This window comes from Orbicella faveolata, unplaced genomic scaffold, assembly GCF_042242905.1.
Source record: "Orbicella faveolata isolate gen_17 unplaced genomic scaffold, um_ofav_v1 contig_1, whole genome shotgun sequence".
NCBI lineage: Eukaryota > Metazoa > Cnidaria > Anthozoa > Scleractinia > Merulinidae > Orbicella > Orbicella faveolata.
Window position 1 is genome coordinate 10,290,001 of NW_028301536.1, and position 22,500 is coordinate 10,312,500.

Here is a 22,500-nt window from a genome sequence, read left to right on the forward strand (position 1 = left end):
ACCTCTGCACTCTTGGATGACAGTTTTTATCTGGCCACTCTTTTTTTCCAGTCTGATATGTTTGCAAGAATGAACCCTGCTCTTTGGGAACATTCATTGCGCTCTTATTGAGATCTGAAGGGCGTGGAGACAATGAGATCTTGTTTTCTGTTCTTTGAATGGCTTTGCGAATGTCAATAGCAGCCCGGTGTATATTTGAGTTCCGAGAAGACTGGTTTGCATTGCCTTGTTTTTCCAGAAGAAGAGTTGTTATGTACTTGGTTACAAGAAGTGTGTCAAATTGGCGGAAACTATGAAGACACTGGTGGTTTCTAACAAATTTTCAAAGAGGAGTGGACATCGCCAAATTCTGCCTGGAGATTCCATCTGGTGTGCTTCTTTGTGGATAACTTGATTTCTTCAACCACCAAAGACGTGAGATACGTACGATATAAGTAGTTCTGTCATTTCAGTCAATCCGACTATTTTCTCGTTTGCAAGAACATCCGATCTGATGTAATCATCTGATGTAATCATCTGATGTAAGCATCTGATGTAAGCATCTGGTAAGCTTCTGAGTTGAGATTAGCATACTCATCTTCTCAGCTTTCATCACAGCCATTGGAAGCCCCAGTGGACTTGCCTCAGCCCTAGTATAGCCCTTGTAGCATGTCCTGTGGTAACAAGCTTCAGCTGTTACGACTTCACGCGACGCAATTGCGAGAATCCTGTTGTCCTTTTTTTCCATGGCTGATTTTCTAATTGAGTGATCTGCACGCAAATCTCTGCACTGTTCCAAGGGTTCGCAATTTCTTGTTCCCTTAAGATACTTCTTTTCACAGAATATGCAGACATGTTCGTAAGTTGTGCTGGTGGTAGGGGACTGTCGGATCGAGGTCCTCTTAGCTGCCGTTGGTCGTCAGTTCAGCTTGTTGCTTTGAAATTGTTTCCAAGAGCTTTTTCATGGTAAACACGCTACGACATTTTCTGTGATAGTAAATGTTGGAATTTCTCCTTCATTTAATGTCTCAGCAATATCAAGGTGTTTTACGAACAGCAGCTGCTCGCCTCTTACAAGTGTACTTCAAGACCCCTCATCTTTTGGTCTAACTACTTCCGTGTCATCGTCAGTACAGTGCATAATACTTGCACAACTGGACTGTTCTGAACGTGATCGCTTTTGATCGATGTTGTGTTCTTCAGGCGTCACATTTCTTCTTTTTGTGCCACCTATTCAGTCATGCAAGGTTCTACGTCAATACTAAGACTTAAAGGTTTTAAAAAGCCATTTTTAAACCGGTTTAATTTAAGCGCTTAAGTTTATATTGTTTTATTAAGGTGTTCGCTCTTCACCAAAAATGATTTTACATAAACAACAAAAGCAGCACAAAAGACCATCCGCACTGGTCATTGTAAATTAGCTTAGTCACTATATATGAATGAAATCATCTTTAGCAGTGTATGAAATGACCCCCATATCAATGGAAAACTATTATTTAATATCATTTTCCTTTTGATGCTTTTCAAACTCCATATTTTTCAAAATCTCTCATTATGTCATCTACTGCTACACCTTTTGTATAAAATGACGAATGATATACACTTGAACGCCTATTTCGAGGATCTGTAAGTTTCTTGTCAAAAATCGACACTATCAGCTTAATATTTAGTTAATTGATTTCTCTAAATGTTCATCTAGATGCTTACTGTTTATTTATCCCCTGAAAACATTTCTCGTTTCTATAAGGAACCAAAATTTTAGCACACATTAGCCCTACACACCTGTCAAGAATGCCGCCATCTTGGATTTACTCATGATGCAATGTGAATGACATCGTTGGTTGTTTTTTTAGTTTTTCGTGTAATCCTGACACAAATTTCTACTTCTAACAACTTCGAGGAAAAATACAAATGTTTTCCTTTTTTTCAAATATCTGAAGTACTGATAAAACGATCGTGACCATATATTTAGAGGATCTTCTTCTGAGCCTCGTTTCCATGCTGAAGCCATTTTTTGCGAAATTTTAAATTAAAAAATCTCACACAAAGTTACTCATTCAGGAAGGTTATCATACAAATTTGAAAACAATTCATGCAGTAGTATCAGCTGATAACACTTAGGTTTTGTCCTTAGGTTTGGTACCGAAAAGTGGTCTGGCCCATGGACTAATTCTATTTTTTATTGTTCACCCGCATAAATTTTCTCGTTAAGCCGCATTCCTAGTAAGCGAAAATGACATAAATGACATGAATTTATGTGTTAAATTTATAACCACAAGATGTCCACCGGCTTGAACGAAGTTCGAACCCGTGACTTCTGGGACGCCCGGCACCCGACAAAGATTTTAAGGGGCAGCACGCTCTCTCCACGAGGTCGAAACCCTTACCCTTTTCTATACTGAACACACTGATAGAAGCTTTAACCCTGTCGTGTACCTTTAATTTCGTGGGAAAAGGTCTATACATATCTGCAGTAAGCACACCACATTTCTTTTCTGTTTAAATTGTATTAGCACTATTAGGTCTGGATTGATTAGCCAGTTTGATACTTTTACTTGAAATGGCTCAGCCATTAGTTGTGTCAGTTCTAGATATTTTGAGATGGCATTTAAAAACCCAAATCCGGATACTCTCCACCCTTTTCTTTACTTGTGATCGTGATACCCTTAACATATTATATTTCTCTAGCCTGAAAAAAAGTGCTCCTTTCGGGGGAGCCTCCCAGTATAGTCCATGATGGATAGTACACCTCCGGGGATACCGGTGCATTCCACTTTTTTTTGAGTTGCCCGGCTTTGTTGGGGATCATGTTCCGTCCATCATTTGCTATACATTAAGCTGAAAATAATGACTTTTTTTGTGCATAGACTTGGGAGTACAGTGGGGGGATAAAGTCAAAGCCTTACTTCAGCTGAATCACTGGATCCTCTAATACTTGTCTCGATAAAATCTTTCTCTGCTGTTGATATAGTAGGATGAGCTAAGGGTGAGTCGTGGACAATCATCTCCCAAGCACAATACCAAACTATACCTGACAATCCTGAAACATAATCAGAAAAAAAGTTAGTGAAACTCAAATTAATAACTACTTATTAACAGAGAGTGAGATCTTTACGGGAAAATCTCCGACCGAGACCTTGCCGTATTGACCGAGCTTGCTTAAGCAAACCACGACAGTGACGGCAATGAGAACTTCATCAAACAGAAGGTTTAATGAGTACAACAATGGCTGTGCACGCGTGTTAGAAATCTGTGTACATTTCGCAGCCGTCCTCTACAAAACAACGTGAAATGACCAAATTTTACGTATTTTGAAGAACGTGAGCCACGACGGCTAATTTTTGATATTTTCTTTTAGAATTGATCGTTGACGTTACATCTTTGGTTTGGGTAGCGTTTTAGACCACTCGGCATTCTGAATAGTTCTTGATAATTACGAAATTCAAAAGTAAAATATAAATCCATTTTTTCCAGCAGCCGTCCTCGACGCCACCGTCGTCATCGCTTAAGCTCCCTGATAGCGAGGTCAATACGGCAAGGTCGAGGTTTGAGATTTTCCCGCTGAGACTGAATGTTCGAGGTCAATAAGCTGTTTTATACATGGCTTTTTGCTTTGTTGTTGCAAGCCCGTAATCGGTCCGTGGGCATTACGGGAGAATTATGTCCTACAATTGGTCAATCAGAGTGCGCGTTATATCGGATACAAGAGCAAGCCATATAATAATTTTTTTTATTTATTTATTTAAAGTAACACATCTTTAACAAGTTACACGTATCACAAATTACAAATTACAATAACAAAGTACTCTGGTATGGCTACTCCGATACTACAATGAAGCCATATAAGTTTACTGTTACCTTTTGAACTATTTTTTTTTTTATGATCTCTTGCCTTCTTGAACATACACAGAAGTAATTTGTGTAGTAATATTACTGGTTTAAAGCCTTTACCTATACAATAAAACACTGACGGCCAACCACCATCAAAGCCGTATTTGGATAAAACTCCTGTTAGTGGTATGGCGACTATATTTCCAAATGGACATCCTGTGGACAAAGCAAAACAGCTCAGGGTAGGAAAAAGAAAACGCTCATAAGCGTCAGATGTTACAGTCAAAACAAGAAGAAATCTTTTTTAGTTTTTCTTTTGATTTGAAATTATTGTGAGCATTGATCAATGTCTGTTTCCTTGAAAACCATCCTTAGTTCATTCATTCATTCATTCATTCATTCATGCTTAGCTTAGCCTTCTCAGTGCTTACAATGAGTGGCACAGGGTTAGCAGAATAATCCTCTTTATGGACTAGCTTTGGACAACAAACTGACTGATTAAGTAGTAGTTATAGATACAACAAGTATGGCAAAACAGTCCCGGGGAAATTTTAAAAAGATCCCCTAAGAGGTTGCAAGATCTTCTTGTGTGGGTATGGCTTGAATTTTTTTTCACCCCTAAGAGACCATGATCTATAGCCTCTTGGAGGTACCAATTCTTAAAACTACCCATCGACTGACACTTCCATTATTTTTAAAAGTTACAAATAAGTTGATTGTCAAATATCTCCTGTCATATTTTTTTCTAAACTGAAGAAACTCAGATACTGCAAAAGTTCCTGCTGTACACCTTTTGATGCTGAACACCCTAAGATGTACCAAGGGCGCTTTTTTAATCCCCGTCTCTTTTGTATAGGAGTCTTCCCGGGAAGGTATGCTCCATGAATTCAAGTTCAATGTAAGTGACAAAATAACTAAAGAGGTGCGCATGCGTATCGCCGACTTGGTTATAATCGCCTATATCCAATAAGAGTGGGTGGAATAATTGTTTTAGTAAATACACAACCTAGGTTACTGACGAAGGAATTTTTGAGAGTGATTTTGTTCAATCAATGACGACGTTTCAGTTTCACCAAAACGCCCTTGTCAACTATCACGTGATAGAAATCTCGAGCTTATATCTAATTGTTCAATACAAAACTCGGCCTCTTAGTTTAATGGTTAAGAAGAACTAATTTGTTAGATTTTGACGGGCAAATACTGCTAAATATCTAACGATCGAAAGCTATCTTGTATATTTATAGACTTCTGGTAGTTCGCAAAGTCTGATATGAATTTTAATGGAGAAAACGCATCTAAAAGCACAACAAAAGCCCCTACATAATGAAGAAGTAAGGGTTACATCGAAAAATCTACACAACATCGTTCAAAACGTAAATTAGGCGTCATTGAAGCTTTGTTACATTTTGACGCCAGCTTCATGAAATCATGTGATCAGATGAGGTCAGGTCGTTTAGATCAAGCTGAAGAAAATAAAAAAAATGAGTGAAGTGTTATGGAATTTAGTTAATTAAGAGCAAATGTCACCAAAAATCGAGCAAAATTTAAGGGATTTGGCGGCAGAAGTCGAAATATCGATTTCTCTCTCTTTTCGTGCACAAATAGCGCTTAGGTAGATATGAAACGTGATGTAGTTTTTTGAGCTCAAAGCGCTTTAAATTCGAGAAAATCGAGGAAAACGATTTTCGCCTCGACTGTCGCCAAAATGGCCGCACACAAAGGCTGAAAATTAGAAATCTAAACTTCATTTGCGTTTGTGCGTAAAGGAGAACCACAAGTTATCGATTGTCTTTCTTGAAAGACAAAGTATTCAGCTATCTAAAACAGGTTAGAACTTGACCTGAGCGCCATTCGAGAATAAACAAACAATTTTTTAAAAAATCCCTTCGAGTTACTTGGTCAAATTCCTGATTTACTAACAAAATTCAGAAATATTTTCCGACATGTGCCATAACTCTAAATTCCTTGAAACTTCGCCTTTGGAACACTTTTATGTGGTCATAAAATGTGTATTAAAATCAGCTTGGGTTATTCTTCGAGTGGTGTTTGAGGCCCGGCCCTAAAACATCAGGAAAAGTAAACAATGGACTGCTGGGTGTTGTTCTGAGGGCAACTAGGTATAGGCGTTTAAAGTCCTTGTATTATTAGTTCTTTGTACTGAAAAGCAAATTGCTTGCCCGCACTTGTAGTATAAAGGTAAAACAATTCAATCTCAACGCCAAACTAACTGTATGTTTTAAATAGGTTTTCTGCTTTCGAATGCTAGACATTTGTGACGAGATGTCGATTTCACACCAAGCTCTTGGTGCGGTTCTTGCGATCTCAAATTTCATTAAGAGTCGTCTAGTTATTGTCACTTTGGTTGAGTCTACTTCGTACATCGTGCGACTTCCAGAAACTACATGTATTATATTTTGACGATAGTATTTGTCCTCTAATTAGTTGTTCGAGATGTATTAGACGTTTTCGCTTTCCACCGGGTGCCGCCGAATCGTTAGTGCACTTGACCCAAATTTTAGACATTTTTACAGAGCGGGTTGTTTACCAAAGAGCGGCAGTTTATTTCGTAAGTAAAACATGTTTCCGACAGTCTTTTGTACTTATGTCAGTACATAGTTCAGTTAAAATTGGTATCTACAAACAGATCGGAATAATTTGTCTCGCGAATTCCAGTTAAAAGTTCAGTCAGATATATTACCTGCCAAAGGGAAGTTCTTCTAACTAACATTTTCACTTTTTTTGACTTCCTGCGATTTGTAATCCGGCATGATTCACCGAAAAACCCGCTTCCAATATGCTTAACGATGGCCAGAAACTCATAGCTGGCAAACGTTGCTTTGGTATCAATGCTGTGAGAATAGGCTTTTTGCTATAGTGCTATTCATCAGTCTTCTCAAAGCAATGTGATCTAGACCAGAACAGCGCTTCTGCCGGGGCCAGGTTCAATAAAGGATGGGTAACTCTATCCACCCGAAAACTCACTAACCCAGATTGGATAGTAATTTACCCTATGATAGCGGATCAATCTTTTGAACCACTGAGCCAGATGCGTAGCTAGAGGTTGTATAGAACTAGTCATGTTTTTTTTTTTTACAATTTAAGTTTGTGGTTAAGGTGGCTCCCTGTAGTTTTACAACTGCACGCGTGCAAAGTACGAAAGCTCAAGTAATCTGCGCGCGCTCAAAAGAAAACGTAAGTGTTTTTCAATATTTATGACGTCAACATGAGCACAAAAAGCAAAACTGACAGTGAATTTTCTCGCGTTTCCTTCGGTGAATTTTTGTTTTAAATTTGGCTCAGTTGTAACCACATGTAATTCCTATAAAACACCCCTTTTTGCTAAAATCTGTCAGAGCTAATCTGATATATTTAGAAGAATGACAAATTACAGAATATTGGAAAAACCGTCTGAACAATCTTGACTTTTTACCAATTCAAAATGTCAGGTAATATCATTTCCATGAGGTGGCAAAGTATGAAAAAATTTCACCGAAGGAAAATATAAATATTAAGGAGTTTAGGCTGAATTGAGGAATATATCTGCCTGTGATTAGATGAGATGTTGCCATGGTAACAGCCTTAATCCAAAAATTGACAACTAAAAAATAAGCCTCATTTTAACAGTACCCATACTGGTAAATCTCTACAGGGAAAACTTTAAGAGAAATTAACTAAGTTTCCTTTTCTAACTCGCGCTCTATAGGGAGGGTGTTCGTAAATACTCTAGGGAGCCACCTTAAAGCTGAAAGCGGAAAATAAATATTTTTCTCCATATGTATTTATTGGACATTGCTGAAGTGAATTATTTTCAATAATTCCCGTTTTCGGATTCCACATTACGGATTCCGGATTCGGATTCTAGATTCCATTCTGTGTTTTAGGGTTGCCCTCATTATATTGCGATCATTAATGCCTTAACATTCCATTTCTCTTGACGACAACTTTGATATGACATCAACTGTAACTTGATCTCGCTGGGAGTTCTCTAATAGATGCCTTAGCTTAGGTTTTTCAAGCAATTAATTTCAAATTGTCTGTTGTTTCTGCTTCAGCCGCCATTTTTGTTTCCGAGAAGGCACTGGGCCCACTCTTAAAACAGGGTCAAGCGGTTCTTATAGACGAATAAAGCCTGGGAGATAGTGTTTGAGAGCAGGAAGTCAAGTCGCGTTATATAAGGAATATATCACATGTCATAATAGAGAGCCCACGTCACGTCATGTGATAACCACATAATGGAAGAAACTCACCACATAAATACGTAACCACATCACGAAGACTTCAACACGTTACGATGGAGACACAACACATTGCTATGAAACCTCGTCACATAACGACAATTCCACACAACATAATGACAGAACCTCGCCACATAAATATGTAAACTCACCAGGTCATACGAAGACCTCAACGCATCACGATGGAAACACAACACATAACCATGAAACCTCAACACATAACGACAATTTCGCACAACATAATGACAGAACCTCGCCACATAAATATGTAAACTCACCAGGTCATACGAAGACCTCAACGCATCACGATGGAAACACAACACATAACCATGAAACCTCAACACATAACGACAATTTCGCACAACATAATGACAGAACCTCACCACGTTACGACACAACCTCACCACAAAACAATGTTACTGCAGTGCATCATGACGAAACTTCATAGCATCAATACAACACTTCACGATCGAAAGAAAAAAAATCCCATACGAAAGTTATGGCTTTCCATACGCTTCACTGGTATTTCATCCTGTAGTATCTAAAGAGTGTGTACTTTGCCGAAGAATTGATACTTGGACACTCATGGGCAGGTGGGTAACTCTACATGGGGTTTCGATGATAGGTACGGTAAAGTGTGCGTGGGGCCTAGTGGCCCAAACATCCAGAGCACCGGAACTTATCCCGGTTTCTATAGCATTCCACGCCATTCCCCTCCCCCCCTCCCCACCCCTCCTCTTCACTTGATGGGATGCTAGTCCTTCATAGGACTACATCAAAATATTAAATTCACCTACTTACTTATATACCTCGGTGGAGAGACGCACCGTGAGAGTAAAGTTCCTTGTCCAAGAACATAGCACAATGACCCCGACCAGGGATCGAACCCATATCGATCAATCCAAAGTCCAGTGCGCTAACCATTGCCGTCTTTAGTGACACGCACCAGTGAAATAACTCACCACGTTATTGTTTTAAAGCTACATACTTTGGAGTTTCAGACATAATAGACAAGACGTTACGAAATATCGATTGCTAGTGACTTTTCTCCATCTTGCCTCACTTAACATATTGTCATCTCGTATGGCATAATTGCAGATCTTCTGACAGCAGAAAAATAGAACGGATTCAAGAACGTGCACTTAGAGCAGTATTTAACTCCCATTCAGAAACATATGAAAACCTTCTGGTTCGAGCAGAGCTACCTTCACTACTAAATCGTAGACTACAAGATATCGCTATATTGATGTACAAAGTAAAATATGGCCTTGCGCCGGGTATTGTTGACGAACTATTTAAGCAGAAAAATACTAGTTATTCACTCAGAAATAGTGATTTTGATATCCCTACTTTTAATACAATAAACTATGGAAAACATTTTCTAAGATATCAAGGACCGCGCACATGGTCGAAACTGGATAATAAATTGAAAGGCTCTCTGAATATCGAATCATTCAAAACGAATATTAGGAAAAAAGACCTCACGTCTTTTCTGTACAACAGCAATAATTGTTGTAACCTCTGTAATTCTAAAAGACTACCTATTCATGCCTACTGTTTTCATGTACCACTTATACATACATTTTTGCAGATTGATTGTATATACACTTCTTTTTTTTACTTGTTTAATTGTAAATAATTTTAACTTTTTTTTTGTTGTGTCCCCAATTAGTAGTTAATACTACACTTCAATAAAGCGGTTATTATTATTCTATTTGTTAAAAATGAATGAAACTTTGATAACCTGCTATGGATATGGTAATTAAACTGCTTCGCTCCAGTGGGGGAGCCCACTTGCTCCAGATGGCATGGTTACAAGGGAATGTTACCCCCTACAGACCAAGCAAATAAACAATAACATCGTAAAAAAATTTACATGACTGTAAGTTTTGTCCATTTTCCATTTTTACTTAAACTTTTTTCTTAATTTTTTGCCAATTTTTATCTACACAACGCTAAAACTTTGATAATACCCACGTGCAAATGTTTTGATTCGTAATTTGGTGCTGGCCTTATTAATTAATTCATTCACGTTCCCTGGCAGTCAGTGCATCCCTGTGAGATGGTTCTCGTTGATTCTTAATCATGCACCTTTTTTCTGAGCTAAGTGTCCAGGGGTCCGTTTCTCGAAAGCCCCGGAAACTTTTCGGACCGGTAAAGCCATTTTTAGTCCATCCGTATCTAAAAACGGAGAAGTGTATACGCCTGAAACTTCTTGTATGAAGGGAACTTCTCTTCATATCACGAATATGTCAATAAAACAGCTATGTAATCGTAGGATTCGAGATTTTGCTATGGCTTTACGGGCCCGAAAAGTTTCCGGGGCTTTCGAGAAACGGGCCCCTGACCTTGTCTAGTCCCTCAAACAGATTCCATGTTGTCGCGCGTCTGTTCAGTAATTAATCACATCTCTTAGGTGAACGATGGCTGAACAGGCACACGTGGAATCTATTTATTTTATGCAATAAAGAAACAAAAATGTTTAATGACGTCATCTATGCGTCCGTCATCCAATTGATCATAGGTAAAAACCAATCAAAAGGCTAGAGTAATTTAACTTATTAGGTAAATAAGAATTGAAGCCAGCCGCGAGAAGTTTTCATGTTTCCAAGGTAATAAAGTATGACCAACTACAGTAAGTGGAACGTCAGCAGTTCGTTGAAGTGCTTTTGAAGAGTCCAGTTTTAACCCACCTAATAACTTTCTCAGTGAGATCACTTTCATTCCATTTCCCACACATAGAAACATATAAATTTTACTAGTCTTAAATATCTAGGTTTCATAAATAGCCTGCTTTGTGTATAAATGAGTTCGTTACCAACACTATGGTACTTGATAATGCCAGTACAATATTACCAACTTAACAACATTATTTAGCTGTGCTTCAATATTACCAACTTACCAAAAACAAACCTTGGAAAATTCGAACACCAACTAAGGCCATGACGTGATATCGGGCAGCTATTGGAGTAAGAATAGCCAACAAAGATGTCAAAAGAACGCCATAACCAAACACACGTGTGCCACCAATTTTAATAGCAAGCCAAGCTCCTGGGATCTGTAAAACCCAGTAACCGTAAAAGAATGCGCCAAGGACAAGACCTAAAAAAAAATTAATTACAGTCAAACCACGCTGGTTAAGTGAAGAAAACCAAAAGGACACAGAAAGCTGTCCCTATCAGCGAGGCGTTGGTATTCAGAAGGTCAATTAAGGAGAACGGCTGCAAGGTAAGGACTAGTTACTCTCGTTATCATGAAGTGTCAGTTTAACGGTACGCCCTTTCAGTATTCGTAACCGGTTTCCCTCGATGTCATAAACATTATATTAAAAATAAGCCCTAGGGAGGCAGTCAGAGACGTACGACTTCGGGAGTGTTGGAGACGGATGGAGCCTTTATTGCGGTGTGAAGCACATTGCACACTGTAGAAAGAAACTGAAACAGGACAGACTTTATCAAGTCGAGGGTCTCTGTGATTCTCTGAACGTCCAATTCTTATACTATAGAAAAAAACGCCATTGCACCTACCTTGCAGTTTAGAATTCCAGTCAAATTCAGCTTGCTGTAAATGTTCAAAATAAGATGTAAAATTAAAATAAACGACTTAATTTATGGAGGAAAACACAAACCAGTGGCTCACGTGAACTCTAGCGTAATATTTTCAAGAGATAAGCTTTTTTCTCATCATGTACATGAAATAAAAGAGTTCTAAGAAAGAACTAACGAGCTAAAAATCATAAAACTAGTTTAACTAATTACAATAAAGCGATATTGATTAAAAAGAAAAGTTGCAGAGAAAGCGAGGAGCCCCCGCCAACGGATTCTTACAGCGTTCGTCACTTCCAAACAGCCCTGCGAATGCTGGCTTCTGATTAGGAAGAAAAATCCCTTGTATTATTCTGGCCAATCGGCGGGCAGTGGGTTCACAGGACAGATAACGTGTTCTAATACGAAACCTGCACAAAAGCTAGTTCCTTCTTTGCATTTATCTTGCTTTGTAGCATGATTTTACCCAAAAAGAATAGTCTTGTTAACATATCAACGCCGAAACGCCCGAATGGTGAAGCGCTGCTACACGCACTGCACGCGTAGCTACCGTGCACTCGACATACCTGTTTGGCCTGTGAGTCCAAAAAATATACATGTTTCTGTTTACGGAAAGCAATGACGCGAGTACGTGAGGGGTCCATCATCATCACTTGCACATGCGAATATATATTTTTATTCTTTTTACGCAAGGAAATCTTTAACAGAGGGATAACAACTGGATTTCCCTTTCACCATTTTATTTTTTCAACGGATTTTGAGTAATAAATCGTTATTATTATTGTAATGTCATGAGTAACAAATTACTCCTTAAAGGGACACAGTCAGCTAATTTGTATATCACAGAGACGCGATCCATACTGTTTCTAACCAAATATGATAAAATAATATCACAGGATGAGCAAAAGCACACTGAAAAACAGGTTTTTCAGTAAACGATTGAAAATCAAGCAAAACGCTGCGAAGATTGAAGCGGATTTCTAGATGTACTCGACGAGTATCTTTGATTTTGAGGTTAAGGTGAACTCTTTTCAAAGCGAGAAAACTAGGGCCCAGGTCAGCGCGGTTTCAAAGCTGACTGTGTCCCTTAATTCTGGCGTGAAATTTAAGCGTTAATTTATATTGAATTTCACGTGTGAAATTACAAAATTACCAAGGCAACGTTTGGCGCGAAATTTCTCGATACAACAAACAAGTCAAAAACCCACAATGGTAAGCGTTATTTGTCACCCACGAAATTAAAACACGAAGGCGAGGGAAATTATTACAATTTTGACAAAACACAAGAGAAATTATTTGCTATTTCGCGGTATTTTTTTAAACTTATTTGACGGTTGACAGTGCAGAAGTGTAGCGGCTCTCGTAAGCTTGAAATTCTTTTCATTGTTAGCAGCTGTTATTGTTTTAGGGCCAGGAGCATTCTTTCTATTGTTTGTTCTATTGTCCTCTCAAAGTTTATTAATCCACTCATGTCAGACTTACGAGAGCTGCTTGCCGACCTGACACTGGGCGTATTTGACGATTGACGGTAAATGTTTTGACGGCACAGATCAATCCCTTTGAGATCTTTCGCTTTGTGCTCATGCACCAGAATGCATCAGTGTATTATTTGTCTCATTAAAGCATCCTGCCTCGCACCAACCCCAACCCCGTTTCCAGGGTCTCTCATCTTCCCGCCTTATTGGAGCCGGAGGCCGAAAATATAAAAATCTTGGTAACGAGGTTGCCCTACTCCCTTATAAAGTATCCCTTTTTAGAGGTTTTGGGTATAAAGGGTATATGAATATTTTAGTGCGGCCAAAGTTTGACTGCATTTTATCCGCGACGTTATGTTAAAATATTACTTGATTGCAACTCCTTGCGGAAATTAAACAATCGCATTAATTGCAAGCCATACATTCAGCGGTTTAAGGTGGAATGGTACCCTCAAACCTAGAGATTTTTAAACTCTTGTTCTTATGCCATCGTAGCTTGATTAAGAATATAACGCAGACAGTGGTGATAAACATTGTATTCCAACGCATTTTTAATACAGAACTTGACGTTTCGGATACTAGTCTACATACATTTTCATAATGTATGTATTTAAAAATAAGAGGTCTGGAACCTAGACTGGGAAAAATGATCTTCAGCTCTAGACATCATCAGGAGAAACAGCTAATAAAGCAACAACTTCTCACTACTGACTGACTACTGACTACTATCAAAGGAAGGTTTTAGCTTTTGAATGAACAGAGTCTCTTTAATTCTGCAAGGAGAGTCAGTTTTGCAGGAGGCTAAAATGTCAAAATGATCCCATTTTATGTTGTGACCAGTGGTTTTCACATGATCAGCCATTGCTGATGAATGGGCACTTTTAGCGAGGGCCTCGAAATGTTCTGTTTTTCTGTGATGGAGTCTTCGTTTTGTTTTGCCAACGTGCAAAATTCATCCCAGCAACCAGTCCCAGCAACCAGCTTTATTGGTAAATACTATTGGAATGACCTCAAGTCCCTCTTTCTGTTCGTAGTGTTTCATCTGAACCTCTCTTTAAAAAGGCGCTTTCTATGTATTATTTTGCTCAGTATTAAATTGACTTGATTGCAGTTATGGTGTGTGTGTTGTGTGCTCGTGGGTGTGTTTGTGTGTTTGAGTTTAAAAAAAGGTAATATCCAGTATTTTAGGGGCCTTAATTAGTCTTACTATATTGTACCCTTCTCCATTTTTCGCTTTCTTTAATATCTTTAAATATCTTAAAAGAAAGATATCTCTTCATATAATAATGACTTTGTAATATAAAAAAAATATCTTTGTAATATAATAATGAATGGAGGAAATAATAAAACAAAACAAAACAACCAGTTCGCGGTTCAAGCGATCTTTGTATGAAAAGTAAGATTTGATGCGGCGTGTGTTATGGAATATGATCTTGAGATTGACGAAAGGGTATAGAAGTTGTATACGCAGGATTTCAGACGTTTTATGACTTGGTTACTGTGAAGACCTAAGTAGGGTAAGATGTCTAGGATAGGATTAAGATATCTCTTTGGGGAACTGTAGCTTGAACAGGGTTATTTGGATTGTTTTTATTTTTGTTCAATACATCGTTGAACGTGATAACACCTTGAGGGTAACCATTTTGCAACAGGAGCTTTCTCAGATCTTAAATAGCGGCTTGCAACAAAAATGACGCAGAGCGAATTCGGAAGCATCGATGGGTGAGTGTGCGGATGAGGTTGATTTTGTACTTGCGAGGTGTGAATGAATCCGACTTGGTGTAGAGGCAGACGGATGTGGAGAAAGTGTTGATAGGGCAGCGTTTAACAAGGACTTCTGAAAATGGAATCTTATTGTCTCCTTCAAATGCAATGGTTCCAGACCTCTCATTTTAAAGATATATATAGTTTTCAAAAAATTGTAACGGTCACTTTTGAAAATGTATGTAGACTAGCAGGCGAAACGTCAAGTTGTGTATTAAAATGCGTTGGAATACAATGTTTATCACCGCTGTTTGCCTTATATTCTTAATAGAAATTTGTCTATTAAGTTTTAATAAATTATCTTTAATGTCATGTTATTAAGTTCAACAGGAGAAATTGTTTGACACAAATTACGACATAAATAGTTATCATGGCAACCGTGCCACGCCCATAAAATCGTGGTTTTATAACCCCCACGCCAACAACTATATTTCCTTACCAAGGAAATATTTGATTCTGAGATTTTCAGAATATGTTTAACATATATAGAACTGTAATATGAACCTAGAACCTTAAGATAAAATCTGATAGGAAATCGAGCAATTTCAGTTTTTAGTGGATAAAAACCTTGTACCAGAATAATTTTAAGCATATTACTGTCCTTTTTTCACTTTATAAAAGCTAAAGATATAAATAGTTGCCTGAAATAACATGAGAAACAATTTCCCATGGGAACTCGAGAAAATAATTTCAAGGCTCAGAGAAATGGTGCAAACACAGGTAAAATTTCATCATCAGTTTCATTTCTTCAGTACTTTTAAGTGTTTCACATGAAGTTCAGAATTTGTTTTCGACATTTGGTGTTGATAAAAATGATTTCTTTGGAGAATATATTTTAAACAGTCGCACAGAAGTTTGTAATACTGTGTAAATAAATTCGGTACAAAGTTTTTGTCCGCTTGTTACTCGAACTTCTGGTGGATTCCTTCTTAACAGCTTAAGCCTTTTTTTCCCTTAATTTACAATGTGAAAGGGAATATAATTAACTCATAACCACGCCTACTGACGAGATTGGCCAAAAAATGGGTGACAAATAAAAGAACGTGACTTGATTTAGGTTCATATCACAGAAGCACTATTGATCAAAGTCTACAGCAAAAATGAGTGTTTTATGTTCCAAGGAGAAGTGTTGAGCCGAAGTGCCTACAGTCAAAATCTGACAATGAGGAAAAGAGAGTTAACGTTCTAGTATGGTTTTCACAAGCAATACCATAACTATGAACTGCAGTTGAACACTAAAACCGTCCTGGAGCATCAGTAACTCCTTCATTGCGTTGATTTTTGTCCTCCTTTTTCTTTTTCTTCCCTCTCACTCGACGGTATCTCCGTTTTTGATCACTTTATTCTGGAAAATTTGTTTTGGTAAAATGTCCGTGTTTTTTGTTTAGTACAAAGTATACATTTGTTGTATTAATAAGTATCCTAGCGCCGCTTATGTTTGTTGCAATAAACTATGCTGTTTATAAGCTGTTTATGTCTGATCAATGGACGAGGTGCCCCTCCTACACGACTGGTGTTTTCTTGCTTGTACTAAGTTAGAAATTGTTTTGTTTTCGTTTCACGCAGAGTGATCAGACAGCAAACAAGCATTCTTTTCCAGGCTTTCACAGAAAAGCTACCCCAGTTCATATATACACAAGGACAGAACGTCTTAATCTATAACGGTGTCGATTTCAGTCAGAAAAAGCACATTTTCTTTGTTTTCGGCCGTTAGAGTCAATAAACGAACACTAAACAAACTGGTTGCCCATAGCAAACATGCTAAAAAGTGGTGAAGGTTTTTTCTTTCGGCAAAAAAGTATCTTTCATAAGGACCATCAATGATTCAAGATATGAAAACTAACCAAAAACATTTTTCCACAATTTCACCAAATTCGACGAAAATTAGGGTACTATTCCACCTTAATCCAACTTCAGCAATTACTGGGTCAATGAAGAAGTGTTTTACCTTCGTTATTTTAACTCCTTGTCTAATCGCTGTTTGATTGTTAACCATTGCCACCAGAGCCACATTAAGGTTGACCCGCATGGCGTAGATATTCACAAAACCAATAAAAATCATCAGTAACAAAATGTATCTCTTTGGGAAGCTCACGAGCGCACTGGTGTTCTGTTTGCTTTCCTTCCCTGTTGGAAATGTCGAGTATTGATCATCTAGTATCGAAGAAACCTTTTCTTTGTCATCGAGCTGTTGGTTCATCCTGAAAAACTAAGGTGGTAAAATTAAAAAAAATTGTGTTCCCCTGCGTATATTGCTAACTCCTTCCTACGCAGTTTAAGTGGGGTGTGGGGTGGTGGAGTGGGTTCCCCCTTAATTAAGCAGCCTAAAACGCGGTGATACCGCTGAACAGAGTATGGTTTTCAGCGTGCAATTTAACAATAACAGACTATTTGTCTGGGGATTTGTCGCTGGGAATATTAAACGGGTTACCTCTGGGTTCCTGGAGGTGGTTTAGAGCCATTTTGGCGAGTTTTACTTTCGAGCGGTTTGCTTCCCCTAAAGAAAACGAAAGGCGGGCGACCCACTGGCCCGATGGCCCGCACTCAAAGCTCCGAAAATTCCGCAAAACTAGTCTAATCTCGTCAAAATTGCCTCATGGCAGCCGTCGATTACTCTTCTTCCCATTCGCTTTCTCCCAACGTTCCAAAGTTTATCTTAACCACCCGAGAATCGCGGGTTTTCCAGCTCTTGCTTTCCGTTTTTTCTCCGTCTCGATCCGTAACCGATGATCTTGGCCACAGGATTTGAATTTTGTGACAAAGTCGCCTCCAACCGTCGAGAGGCACGGGGCATTTTTTGAGGCGGTTGGAGGCGACTTTGTCACGATGGCCCGGTCGCTAAACTAGAAATTCAAATCCTGTGGCCAAGATAATCGAGAGCAAAGATTCCTTTGTAATTCATGTTCAAAGAGTTCGATTCGTCATTATATAAACAGAACGACATGGCCTATAGACATTCTGTTAACAGTTTAAGCCAAATTAAGCCAGTTCATTTCTCAAAAAGGCGTTCTAATTTGGTATGTTTCTCCTGCGATTCAGAACAAACCGATAAACGTAAGAAGAACGCACGTGAATGAAAATGGGAAATGAGATCTCATTAGCGTCATTAGACCAGCTTTCAGTAAGCTATCAGTAAAATACCAGGGAATAACCACAGAATGCCATAAGAGATTTGCACAACTTAAATAAGACGAGGTACTGCAAACTGAAAGGCATAGAGTCTACACAGTAGACGGGCATATGTGCCATTTGAGTAACGTTGAGTAGCGTGCAGTAATATATCAATATGAAGACCTATGAGCTAATATGCGCACGCGCCGGCACAATACTCCACATCTCGGAGGGGTAACCCGAAAGCTATCAGTAAGGGACCGTACATTTTTTATGAGGGAGGGGGGGCTGGTGGGATTTGGGAAGCACCATTTAAAAATCGCATGACCCCCCCTCAGCTTACTAATTTTTTCACATGGCCCCCCCTTATAGCAGTCATTTTTTGGGATGACCCCCCCCCCAAAAAAGAATTGAACAAACAATATTTAGATTTCAACTTTTTAAATATTTCTCTATTATCCTCCTACTTCAGTGCTCACTATGAAGACGATATTTACAATCTCTATACGACAGAGAGCTGTTGTTTAAAAACCAAATCAAAAGAAAGAGAAGTCAATTTCGGATCTCCTAGTTATGGCTCGCCCTGAGCGTGTGGCATTTGGCCTCTCATTGGCATCTTCCTCATCTGAATTGATGAATGCAAGAATGACGTCACTTGAGTCATCTTCTCCCCCAGAGTCAATGGCATCACTGTCATACTCATCATTGTCACTTTCATCCATTTCACTGCTGTCAGCACTTGCCCTGTTGTCATTTTGTGTCAATGTCTTGGCATTTCTCAGTGTTGGTTGGCCAGCTCTGAGAGGACTCTTCTGCTGCAAGCATGAATGTCTTACAATTGCCTTTACTTTCTCACTCTTGCTGCTTTTCAAATGCTGCTTCAGCCCGTGGTGGTTTGAGTACTTGTTTAGTTCTGGAACATGTAGCTTTTTAAGTTTGGTTAGATCTTCGCACAACTCAGTCCAAGGATAATCCTCCTCCCTACTTAACTTTGCCTTTTCTTCTGCTCTCTTTTTCCTTTTAAATTCCAGCACTTCAAGATGCTGAAGATAATCCACCACAAACTTCGATTTGACAATAAACTTATCTGCAAATAGAGCAACGCTCTCTGGGTCAGCTAAAACCAGCCTGCCACTTCCATACTCTTTCTTCTTTATATTGTTAATCCAATCGGGGAAAGAGCGCATTACTACATGAGCATCATGAAAGAGGCTCATTCCAAAATGCGCCATAATGGCGAAAGCGACGAGTCGTTTAAGAAAAGGTTTACAGCTGAACGATCCAGGCAGTTTGACATCTTACATGCAAAAGAAGCAATTTTTCTAGGTGCGGATGGCTGTTCAGAAAGGGCGAGTGAGTTTTCCATGCAAGGGTACCAGTTGAAGCCCAGTGATGGAAGAAAACTGAACTTTTCCATCAAAGAGCACAGAGCAATGGTGGAAAAGTTGAATGTCATATTGAAAGATGTAAAGGAACACGATTCCACACTCTTTCAGTCCAATGAGCTTGCTTTAAAGCAGGGCAAAGAAACTGCCCACAGTTTTAATGTAAAACAGATCAAATGTACAGAAGCTAAGTTGACGAAGGTCACGCAGGACATGGAAGCACTAGAAAATAAGAAGAGCAATTATAACAGCATATTCAAAGGCACACTCAAACAGCACATCAACAAAAGGAGAAGGAAAAAAGAAAACCGCAGAAAGTCAAATGAAAGAAAGAGGAAGCGGACTGAAAACAACGTCCAACGAGTTTATGGAATCTGTGTTGGAAACCCGCTAGGAAATGATCTTCCACAATGCCTTGTGTACCCTCCTAGAACGGCCGTCCCGGAAGAGTGTCTTAAAGTTGAGGATGTTGCCACGTCGATATTTAGAAGAGATGGGCTATACATCGCACGGCTCTTGGAAGGGAATTATTTGACCAATGCTGCAAGAAGCAGAATCACCACCAACCTTGAGCGGGAAGTCAGAGATTATGTTTACACCTTCATGTACCCTGAAGAGTACACTCTGACGGAAAGCATTGCTGCTTCTTGCAGCATTGGTGAAAGAGACTCCCATAGCAGTACAAGCGGCGACGAAGAACTCGACGACAGCGGAGATGAAGATGAGTGCCAGTGAAAGTTGCATTCGAAAATAACAGTGTTAAATACTTCTTTTCAGTAGCTACACGTTTTTTTAAAGCAGAAGGAAAGTTTGTAATAAATTTATATCCTGCCGTCTATGTTTATTCTATAGCATTTTTTTTGATATTCAAACATTGTGCCATTTTAAAGTTTTACTAAAATATTTCACGTGACCCCCCCTTTTTCCCTTATTTTTTTGGGATGGCCCCCCCTCGAAAGCCATTTTTTTTCGCATGGCCCCCCCCAAATCCCACCAGCCCCCCCTACCTTATAAAAAATGAACGGTCCCTAAAATACCAGGGAATAACCACAGAATGCCATAAGAGATTTGCACAACTTAAATAAGACGAGGTACTGCAAACTGAAAGGCATAGAGTCTACACAGTAGACGGGCATATGTGCCATTTGAGTAACGTTGAGTAGCGTGCAGTAATATATCAATATGAAGACCTATGAGCTAATATGCGCACGCGCCGGCACAATACTTCACATCTCGGAGGGGTAACCCGAAAACACTGACCCCCGGTCAGCGGACTACCTATGGACCGGTCCACGCACAACCCCTACGGACCGCCTCTACGGACCACCCCACAAAATAGAATAAAAATAATAAATAAATATTTCAGTTACGGGCTGTCTAATAGATTACTCGTGACGGCGAAATTTCGAACGTTACATGTGCAAATGTAACAGACCTGGATTCAGGTTTGGGCACAATTTCTATCATTACACATTGCCATTTCCTTTGTTGTGGCCATTAAGTATATGAAAGACGAAGCCTCGGGAAGCCTCGAAATTTGTGCTTTTTCCGCTCTGCTATTTTGTTCAGCCCATTCTCTGGTGGATTCGTGAACTCCTTCCAGGCTTCACAATTTGCTCAGCGAAACAACAGATACAAACAAGAATAAAAGGCCTAAAAATATATCTTCCATAGCCAGATTAAGCCACGAATGGAAGGTAAGAACTTTCCTTCTTTTTGCCATCGGCATCTCCTTACGCTGAAAAGGGCTTTTAGGCTTTTTTTGGGGGGGGGGGGAGGGGGTGGGGGGGCTCTTCAAAAGCCAAGTCTGTTACATTTGCACAGTGTAACACTGACACGAGTAATCTATTAGACAACCTATAAGTGAAATCTTTATTTATTATTTTTACACTATTTTGGGGTGGTCCGTAGAGGGGGTCCGTTGGGGTAGTCCGTGGACCGGTCCATAGGTAGTGCGCCGACCCGGTCCGTAGTGGGGGTTCGCGGACCGGGGGTCAGTGTTTTCGGGTTACCCATCTCGGAGGCCCATCTGAGACATATCAAGTGGCATCTAACCGAAATTGAAGTTTGATTTTTTAATTCGCTTGACCGAGGAGTTTCTCTGGAGGCTACGGCGAACAATTTTAGCCAGTAGTATGAGAGTAGAGTGAGCCCAGCGGCTCCAAATAACAAGAGCAATTTTAAGTAATTAGCGGGTTGTGAAAGTTGAAGGCGAGTGAAGGCTCTAGAGCGCCTCTAAAGCTGGAGTTCAGACAAACGATGGTTAACATTGACAATCAGTTTTTGTTTGAAACGCATGACACCCTTAAAGCCCCAAATCAGAGATATTTCGTAATCTGAAGTAGATCTGTAAACATTAAGTACTGTAGCACTTAAAGCAAAACTGCATTACTTTGGGCGCCATTTTAGGCTTGCCTTAAATATTAGCATTTAAACATGACGATACGGCCTAGCTTAGTGACACAGCAAGGTAGATAAAGTGTAGAGTAAGGTCGTTTTTAGTGCGAAGTACCATTGAGGCTAGCATATTCGGAGTGATACTTCAAGTAAGCGAAATGCTTTTTCCTGATCGAAAACGAGGCCCTCAGATGTCAATATTTTCGTCAGCTGGACACAACATGATGACATACTAGAGGACCGTAACCGAATCTGTTAAACGTTTCATTGTTAACTCCGTTTCATTGTTAACTTCGTGTAGGGGTAGCTGGGGGCGTATATGAACTCCCTTGCAGGGCAGACGAGGCTAGTGGCCCTTTGAAAATACTAAGAAATTGCCTCTTGCCCACTCCTCAGAGATTTCTTTGGTATCTATTATGTTTTGGTCCTTTGCCTATTCTAGGGGGTAGGGGAATATTTTGATTTTTGATCGCAACTTCGAAAATAAAGATGGCGTCGTATGCTGTGGTTTTCTTAGAACCTTTATAGGGATCGACATGGCAAGGAATAAGCATCAAAAAGACTCGACCGATGGTTAAGAGGGTGATAATAACTTAGAAGCAATGATATTGTCCTTCGGGTTGCAAGCAGGTCTGAATCAAAGATCGTCCTGAATACATACAAACCAAAACCGCGCTACGGAACACTCTGGCCCACTTGTCGGACAAGTTTAAAATGGGCTTTCTCGTCTACGGTATCGAAATATCTCTCGTTCAAATGCATCGCTGATAAAATTAAC

The 22,500-nt window shown here is 39.3% G+C and overlaps 1 protein-coding gene across 1 annotated transcript in view; it reads right to left on the reverse strand.

The window, feature by feature from the left end:
• The window catches only part of LOC110056908 (vesicular glutamate transporter 2-like), a 38,111-nt gene that overhangs the window by 14,988 nt on the left and 623 nt on the right, over nucleotides 1-22,500 (reverse strand). The window contains exons 2-7 of the mRNA XM_020763462.2: nucleotides 16,778-17,038; nucleotides 11,573-11,606; nucleotides 10,948-11,147; nucleotides 9,790-9,877; nucleotides 3,931-4,026; nucleotides 2,886-3,019 (exon numbers count right to left, since the gene is read on the reverse strand). Coding sequence (XP_020619121.1) covers nucleotides 2,886-3,019; nucleotides 3,931-4,026; nucleotides 9,790-9,877; nucleotides 10,948-11,147; nucleotides 11,573-11,606; nucleotides 16,778-17,029 — 804 coding nt within the window. The 5' untranslated portion in view covers nucleotides 17,030-17,038. The remainder of the gene's footprint in view (nucleotides 1-2,885; nucleotides 3,020-3,930; nucleotides 4,027-9,789; nucleotides 9,878-10,947; nucleotides 11,148-11,572; nucleotides 11,607-16,777; nucleotides 17,039-22,500) is intronic.